The sequence below is a fragment of the Vanacampus margaritifer genome, chromosome 5, assembly GCF_051991255.1.
Source record: "Vanacampus margaritifer isolate UIUO_Vmar chromosome 5, RoL_Vmar_1.0, whole genome shotgun sequence".
NCBI lineage: Eukaryota > Metazoa > Chordata > Actinopteri > Syngnathiformes > Syngnathidae > Vanacampus > Vanacampus margaritifer.
In genome coordinates, this window is record NC_135436.1 from 29,385,424 (window position 1) to 29,394,392 (window position 8,969).

General features: G+C 41.3%; 1 protein-coding gene across 2 annotated transcripts; it reads left to right on the forward strand.

Annotated features, from left to right (window-relative positions):
• The first annotated feature begins 249 nt into the window (after positions 1 to 249).
• On the forward strand, positions 250 to 8,938 carry spartb (spartin b). Of its 2 annotated transcripts, none has more exons than XM_077565229.1 (8): positions 250 to 436; positions 829 to 1,529; positions 2,790 to 2,987; positions 4,015 to 4,168; positions 5,416 to 5,610; positions 5,692 to 5,850; positions 6,447 to 6,537; positions 8,073 to 8,938. In XM_077565229.1, the coding sequence occupies exons 2-8, from the start codon at positions 834 to 836 to the stop codon at positions 8,275 to 8,277; spliced, it is 1,698 nt and encodes a 565-aa protein (XP_077421355.1). In that variant the 5' UTR covers positions 250 to 436; positions 829 to 833; the 3' UTR covers positions 8,278 to 8,938. The 2 variants fall into 2 exon arrangements, with proteins under 2 accessions (XP_077421355.1, XP_077421356.1); XM_077565230.1 differs by having other exon boundaries at positions 6,640 to 8,224.
• Positions 8,939 to 8,969: the final 31 nt, after the last annotated feature.

Sequence of the window (8,969 nt, forward strand, 5' to 3'; positions counted from 1 at the left end):
GAAGACTTCTGGTTAGAAAATTTCAAATTAAAATGAGTACACGTTATTATTATTATTTTTTCCTTGACTTTACCAGACCAACATTTACATTGACGTCGCGTCTCTACATTATTGAAATGAAAAGCCCTAGGAGTGATTTAAGAGCGGAACCAAAAGCAAGAAATTAAAGTGAAAGAAATCAAAGTATTTTGCCACTGTTCTGACATTTCCGGTCTGAACGAAACCTTTACAATAAAATATAATCTCAAAGCGGACGCGGGTGTCGCTCCACATCCACAGTTCATTTGTGTCACAACGACTTTTGATTGAGTTGCTGTTGCGTCAGGGTTCAAATATATTCACCCGAACCCCTGGGAAGTGACATTCGTGCAGGCGTATATAATTACACGTTGAAACGTTAGCCGCGGTGTTAGCTAACCGGCTGCTACGTTGGGAGGTGAGTTACTACCGTTACGACCTAACGGGGAGCTAACGCTAACTAGCTGAAAACAAAACTGTCAGCTAATCCTACGCAGTGAAACGTTCTTAATAAATGGCGCAGACGAACGGTTTGTCTTTGATATTTTTATAGAACTGTCGACATGCAATTGTGCATAGAAGCGAATGCGAGGCAAATAGTTTGAAAAGTTTGGGCTGGATAAGTCATTGTCAATAAAAATGTTCCGCAAACTGGTAAAAAAAAAACCCTCGTTTGCTAGTTGAACTGCATGCACTACAAAAAAAATTACACCAGACTACTAAATATCCCTTGCGTCATAGCTAATTTTAACATAGCAAATGTTGGTGTCTGTGTCCTAACCCAATTATTTAATAAGGGTCTTATTTCAGAGGACATGGAGAAGGAGAAAGAAGATGCATTCGACCAGGCCAGACTTGAGGTAATCAAAGATGGCTACAAGAGGGCCTTTGAGTGCATCAACAAGGCTCTGACGGCAGATGAAGCCGGAGACAAGCATCAAGCCCTGGAGCTTTACAGGAAGGGGCGGAAGCACCTCCTCAGGGCCATCAGCGTGCCCTCGCATGGGAGCGAGTGCGTGGGAAGCTCCTGGGAGTCGGCCCGGGAGATGCAGCAAAAGATGCAGGAGACCCTGGACAACATCAGCACGCGCCTTGTCATGCTGGAGACCGCCACTGGCACTGCACACGCCATGTATCCGCAACTCCCTGCTGAAGATAATCAAGTTAGAGGCCCCCCCGGAGGTACGCCTGTATGCAGCGGCGTGGCTCTTGGGGACCAGCCGCCGGCGTACTCTCCCCAAGCGGCCGACGGCCACCTCTCCATCTCGTACGGTACCGAGTCGGGCGAGCTGTCGCTGGTGGGCGACGAATTCTACAGTCGGACGTCCAGCGCTGCGTCATCCCCACAGAGCATGGGTGAGGATGGAGAAGAGTTACTGTGCATCCCGCAAGGCGTGCAGATATTTTTTGTGAGCCCTGAGGGGCACGTGAGCGCCCCTTCGTACCCGGGCTACCTGCGGCTTGTCAAGTTCACCAATGATTGCCCTGATAGACCACCGGCGTTTTTACAGGTAATTATGATGTTGGGGAGGATCAAATATGATCACGTTTGTGTAATTTACATCCATTTCTTTGGAGCGTGGACTAGGGGAAGGTCGGGGGTGGGTTGTGTCTCGTGTTCACAAGTCATGTGAGCTGACTATGATGTAATTAAGTCACTAAAAGATCAGATTTGAACATAAATCAATTTGTACTGTAATGTTGCGCAACTATTCAGTAAACCACAGTGGTTTCTAGTCAGGAGGCCGATAAAAGTCTTTTCAAGGGGGAATTTGCCCCACAGTGGAGAGTCACATGAGTGAAAGTTGTGTGTAATCGTAGACATGTGGCAATAAATTTCTCCACACACAAAATATTTTCCCTCTTTTATAAGCTTGCATCGTGTTTATGCTGAAGAGAAAAAAAATGTTTCTTGGTATTGGCTCAGACTTTTATGTATCAAAGCAAGTTCCTCCAGGTGTGCTATTGTTGTGAACTGACTTAACAATGCTTAATTAGCCTCGACACACTTTTTTAATTGATTACGACTTTTATTTTTATTTTCTGCTTATTTATTTTTTATTTAGTTTTTTAATCTGTATATTTTATTCTTTTATTGTCATTTAACCTATATAACATTTTATTTTTAGCCTTTTATCCTTTTTTTAATTGATAACTGTCATTTATTTTACTCTATTCTGTTTTTTGTTATAGCTTGATGCTATTTGTTACATTTATTTATTATAGTGTTTCTACATCTCATATCTTTTTTTAGTGAATTTTTTTTTTTTTAACTGCACCTACTTTTGTGGGGCATTCCAGGGAACGGGGTGGGGGGGAATCGGTTTGTGTTTTTTGATTTTCGTTGTCTTTGTTCTCTTTATTTTATTTTTTTATGTGAAGCACCTTGTGTTGCTTTCAAAGTATGGAATGTGCTATAGAAATGAAGATTTGATTGATTTTTTTTTTTCATTTTAATGCGACCCTCGTGAGGACTAAGCGGTTAAGAAAATGGATGGATGGATGTCCCCAAATTTTCAATCAAGCCATCACTCAGCTGTGGTCGACTTGACCTCTTGACCTCTCTCAATATGCCTTTTTTTTACCCCATGAAATCATTCGCAGACGGTGAAAATTTATTTTTAAAAAATTTGCCACTATAAGTAGCAGAAAGATTTGTTTTTAAACAAAAAAATAAAAGGTTGGCAGGAAAACATTTAGTACAGTAAAGTAATGAAGAATGTGTACATTGTCGCTTCCCACCACTCCATTAATAGATTGTCTCTTGGCAGGTGTGCGACTGGCTGTACCCGCTCATGTCGTCAAACTCGCCGGCCATGCTGTGCAACACCGGCGTCTTCATGTTCCCTGACATGATGGCGCCGGCGCCGGGACACTTCGTGGGCGTGGTCCTCTCGTCAGAGCTGCCCGCCACCGACCGAGAGCTGTTCCGGGATCTGCTGGCTCAGATGACGGACCTCAGAGTGCAGGTACTCGACTCTTTATGTAACGTCAACTTTTTTTTTTTATTTTTTACGACACACAAGTAAAATGAGCCCAAATTTGGCTCACTATTGGAAATGTGATGTCGAAGTCATCTCTGAATTTATTTATTTTTTTGATGCTCTTTATAGACAATAAAAGCAATATTGTCCACAGGCCTGAGCTCTCAATCCCAACCGTGCTTTCTTGTTTTGGTATAAGAATGGGGACATAGGAAGCACTTTAACACATCAGGTGTACACTGTACGGTGCATCAAAAAACATGAAAATTATTATTAAAAATCAAAATTATTATTTAGAATGGGAGTCAATGGGCCCTTTACTTATTTAGAAATTTTGGACGATGCCATTTTGAACTTCAACATGTTTTGGACAATTGGGTGCAATTTAAACTCACTCAGTGATTTTTATTTTTTTTTCATATGCTTTATATTTGGTTATTAAAAAGCCAAAAATGTGACATTTTCCTCACGCAGGTAAAGTACCCCGGGGCTTGTGAGCTATAGGGGCATATTTTGATGTTATTACTATTAAGACACCTGGGAACTCCTTTAAAAAAAAAAAAAAAAGAATTAGAAAATCTTGTGACCTCTGCAGTGTCCCTCAGCACACTTTTTGACAGTTTGTTTTGAGTTGTGAGCCAGCCTTGCTCGCTCTGCCTCAGCATTGTCGGGATTTGAGCATTAAAATGGCGCTAATGCTCTTAACAGCCGCCGTTGGGCCGAGCCGAGAGCCTCGGCTGCCGCTCAAGGTCATTTTTGATGTGAGGCTTCTTGCCGATGGAACTGATCCGGCGTCAGCAAGTAGGCACTTTTCACTTTTCCTTAATTGGAGGATTTGCAGCTTTCAGCACAAAGAGAAGCTGTTTTATTTGTAAACAATTGCAGCTTTGTAACAAGTTGCCCCCCCCCCCCCCCCCGTCATGAAGGGAGCTATTATTGGGGCAGCGTTACAAGCAGACGAACGTCGAGCTTGTCTTAAGGTTTTAGCCGTGCCGTGTGTTTGTTTCATCAGGACGCAGATGAGACCGTCGAGCATGTGAATCTCGGCAACAAAGTGCCCATCGCGACGGCCGCGGAGGAGCCGGCCGAGGAGGCAACCGCGGCGGCGGAGGATGGCAAGAATCTGCCCGAATGGAGCGAGAAGGTGGCCAACGGGATCCTGACAGGTGAGGTTATTGCGGTGACTCGCCTCTTTCTAGATGGCGGTGATTGCGTCAGCTTTGTAAATAGGCGCGGGCCGATAGACGCTTTATCGTGCTTTTAAACGTCATGGTTTCAATAACCGGCAATACTGGCTGTCACGGTAACAAGCTATTTTTTTCTTTGTTGAGGGGACATCTAAGCAGGGCACAAAATGATTAAACGTTGAGTAAACGAGGCACCTCTTTGAAGTGAATTGCCTCCAATTCCATTTTGTTTTCCTCTCCTCTCTAACAAGATGAGATGCCGCAAACACAGATGCCTTTTTGCTGTAAATAATGCGCATTGTCCTTAAAAAAAAAAAAAAAAAAAAAAAAGTGCCAGCAGGTACTTGATAGCCCCAAGGACAACATGAGTAGCCTACGGGTTTGTTTTAGCCCACCAGTGATGGGACATTGTGACTTGCTAAGAAGAATTGCCGGAAGAATGTTAACATTTATTTATTCATTTAAACTTAATATATTCTAAATATTCTACATAAAAAAAATTATACAAAAAATATTGTTTCATTGGGGAATTTTTTTTATTTTATTTACCAAAATATATATTTTTTAAAAGTCATTTTAGAGGCGCAATTTTAATACTGCGCAGGGTTTTTCCTGGCTCAAAATGAGGCAGAGGTGGTAGAAGAAGAGGAAGACCACCATCAACATTTTCTTGATAGCAACAAACAGAACAAAAGGATCTTTTAATAATAATATAATTTATGTTATCTCTTTGACTGCCAAAAACGTTAAATAACGTTTAGTAAAATTCTATGGTGGAGTGCCAAAGACGTTAAAAGACGTTTGTTTCAAAACAGAGGTGAAACTAACCATTTTCTATTGTTGATTACTGAAAAACGGAATAAGGTAGAAACAAACTTTTTTTTTCTGATGAAAGATGAGAGTCCAATATTTCATTATGTGTATGTGTGTTTCCATAGTCCAAACACATAATTATCTGTGGACCTTGAAAGATCAGTCAAAATGCTTAAATCAGCTGGCACCCACGGCATCCCTTTTCTCAAAACGTCTGGCAGTCAAAGAGTTATTAATATATATTTTTTAGTATAATGTTGAAAGAAAAACAAATTATAGTTAAAGCAGCAAAGAAAGTTTAGTTTCCATTTGTGGTTTTAATTTAAACTACCATCTTAAATTCCAACATCTTCTTTCCAATTTGCAAATGGGCGGGGCATGTGCTTCATGGTTTTTAAAAACGTATCAATCAGGCGCATCCTGGCTGAGCTGGGGTCTGGTCAAAGGAGCCGAGTTGACGGGCAAGGCCATCCACAAGGGGGCGTCCAAACTGCGAGAGCACATGACGCCGGAGGACAAGCCGGCGCACGTCAGCCCCACCGTCACCAAAGGTCTCCACGTCGCCAAGCAGGCCACTGGCGGCGCCGTCAAAGTCAGCCAGTTTCTAGGTGAGCGTATTCTACGCATACGCATCTTTTGCTGTCATCTCTTTTTTTTTTTTTTTTTGACTGACTCGCGTGTCACTGCAGTGGACGGCGTGTGCGTCGTAGCCGGCTGTGTGGGTCGGGAGCTTGCGCCGCACGTCAAGAAGCACGGAGGCAAGCTCATTCCCGAGTCAATGCGCAAAGACAAAGACGGGCGTTCCAACATCGACGGGGCCATGGTGGTGGCCGCCAGCGGAGTGCAAGGTAGCGTCGTACCCACACCTCGTCATTTTCGGGCCGCCGCACATCAAACCATGTGCAAACACTACTGAAATGCCACACGGTGCGCGGGGGTCCTGGCAAGTTTTCACAAGTGGCCGGACTTCTGCAACTCGCTTTGCGTTTACGCAGAGGAAACGGCAAATTAAAAATGTCGTGTTGCATCACGAAACTCGCCTTTCATCCAAGCGGTGCAGTTAATATGTCACTTTTTGTTTCTGATATGGTCTGAAATAGGTTTTAATTGCAATATAAAAGCTGCTGGATGCTACCTACCTGTAACAGAGAGGCGTTCAGCAAACTTCCTACTTGAGCCAGCAGAGGGGGCTGTTGCCATCTGCTCCATAGACAGTGGTTGTGTTGGGAATCATTCACTGATTGCTCACCTTCCATAATAAATATTGAACAATGAAACACATTGTAATCACATTTGTTATGTTGTTTTAAAAGGAGTATCTGTTCATTCATTTTCAAGATGAACTGGAGGATAGCGTATCATTGCTACAAAATGGCAAACTGTAAACTATATTGCATAGAGGGAGTGCCAGTGAGTCGATTTTGGTTTTATGTTTGTTGTCCAGGGTTCGCCACCATGTGGACAGGTTTGGAAGTGGCGGCCAAGAACATCACGACAAGCGTGGCATCGGAGACGGTCACCACAGTGAAACACAAGTAGGGCACTTCCTTTCAGTCTTGTCCCGTCATGCTTGCTTCCATTTGTGTGTTTGTGTGTGGCGCTCACCTTTTTTCCACCGTCTTCAATTTGCTTTGCAGATTTAGGGGTCTTCAAAACCACTTTGACCCCCCTAACGGCAACAAGTGATGATTTTCAGCATCAAAAACGCAGATATTTAATTAACGCTTTGCACTAACGACAAGCATGACTCCAGCTTGTCTACGCAATACCAAATCACTCTTTGCCTCTTTGTGGAATATCAGTGCTTCTTTAACATTCTTCTGTCTTCCTTGTCAAATTTCATTTCCGCAATGATGGCTAAAATCAGTACATACTTTTGTGAAAAGAGATAAATTGCCTTAAATGATCATAACTCATTCACTGCCATTGACCATTTGAACTATTTCTATTAGTTTAACATTTTTTCCCACTTTTGTTAACAAGAGTATGAAAACCTAGATTTTTTTTTATATAGTATTAGAACAGATATAAAATCTGTGATTAATCGTGAGTTAACTAGTAAAGTCATGCGATTAATAACAATTAAAAATTGTAATCGCCTGACGCCCCTAATTTTTAGTAATCCTTTCCTTATAAAAACAAAAAGATCATTAAAAATAAAAAAATATATATATAAAAAAAGAAAAGATTATTAAAAATAAAAATAAATATATATATATAAAAAAGAAAAGATTATTAAAAGTTAACTCATGATTAATCACAAATGTTATATCTGTTCTAAATATACAAAAAAAAATCTAGGTTTTCATACTCTTGTTAACAAAAATGGAAAAATATGTTACACCAATAAATAGTTCAAATGAATTTTTGACGTCTATAACTGTGAATGGCAGTGAATGAGTTAATTTATCATAAGTCAGGTTTTTGAGTTATTTTTCATTGGTATATTTGAGCAATACACATAGGAGGTACTGACAAAATGTGACGTTTTTCCTGAATTCATTCTCTCTTTGCTGCTAATTTAGGCACATTTTCATCCCCATATTAATCGAGCAGACACGTCTGCTCAATAAAGGCAATTTATCACTGCTGGAAGGTGCTAGTGATAATTTAAACAGGCGTACAAGTCATGTGATACTTTTTTTTTTTGTTCACACTTTGACACGGTTTAGTGTGTGACATGCTTTTGAAAAAAGTACGCCAAGGACCAACAATTACATCTCACATTGCACTCTTTTTAAAACCCTCGCTGAAATGAGCTGGTTTTGATGGGGCCGTCATGAGGCCCTGCTCGCCTCACCCCCACTAATTGGCAAGTCCAGCTTTCATTACCATGACGACTGCGATCAGGGCCCACAGCAAACTGATAAGATTCAAAAGTCACCTAGTGGTAGGTCTTCCGGGTTGATGCACTCTTTAAAGGTGTAATGGAAACATCCTGCATGACGTCACAATATTTCTTCCCAACTCCCCAACCACTCTCAGCATGGCATCTTTGCATATTAATTCTTCCCTGTGTCTTGCCTTTCACCTACAACGCCGCCCCCCCCACCTTTACCCCCATCAAAAGGTACGGCGCGGCGGCCGGCCAGGCCACAGATAACGCCGTCAACTCGGCCATCAACGTGGGCGTCGCCGCCTTCAACATCGACAACCTGGGCGTCAAAGCGGTGGTGAAGCGGACGGGCAAGCACACGGCGCAGGCCATCCTGGAGGACTACAAGTTCCAGGACGGAGCGGACACGCAGAAACAAGTGGCGAAATCAAGCAAATAGCCCTGACCACCACAACCGCCTACTTACTCTCTTGCCTTAAATATAATTCAAGATGTTTTCTTATATTTTGCTAATACATGGTTTAGATTTATAGCACTACTAATTGCTTTCATACCTAAACAGGACTTTGATGTCGAGATTTTATTCTGTGAAATAAATATACGTAATATATATTGTATAAATTTATATGATTCAAAGTGAAGTCACTTTACAGTCAATTTACATGCTTTTCTATGCATAACATTTTTTCCCCAAAAGAATTACTGGCGAACTCCCTTTTTGCCATAATGTGGTTAACAGTTTGTTTGAGTGGTTTTAAGTTATCCCACTGATCAATGTGCCTATAACTACTGTCTAAACTTTTCAAGTAATCATAAATTTGTCATTTCAAATCGAAGATACAAAGCTTATTGTCATTTTCTGTTAATAATATTGTTGAAAGTGTATTTCAAAGTGCATACATGTTGAATATGTTTGTATAACTGAACTGGTCTGCCTCAAATGTGTAAACTGACTGCAATCACTACTCAAGACATATACTTCACTGGAATTATCTTTTTTTTTTTTTTTTTAGTAATCTTTTCCCTACCTGCATATTGTGCCTTCCCCAGCCACCAGGGCGTGCACTCCACTGTGATGAAATAAAATATATTAAATATGATACATTTTACAGCTATAATTTGTTTAAAATC

What these genes read in the sequence shown, in the direction of transcription:
- spartb (XM_077565229.1), top strand. Translation starts at nt 834, where the DNA reads ATGGAGAAGGAGAAAGAAGATGCATTCGACCAGGCCAGACTTGAGGTA. An exon ending in GGCCAACGGGATCCTGACAG is followed by an intron (nt 4,169 to 5,415) that starts GTGAGGTTATTG and finishes CGTATCAATCAG; the next exon opens with GCGCATCCTGGCTGAGCTGG. An exon ending in CAAAGTCAGCCAGTTTCTAG is followed by an intron (nt 5,611 to 5,691) that starts GTGAGCGTATTC and finishes GTGTCACTGCAG; the next exon opens with TGGACGGCGTGTGCGTCGTA.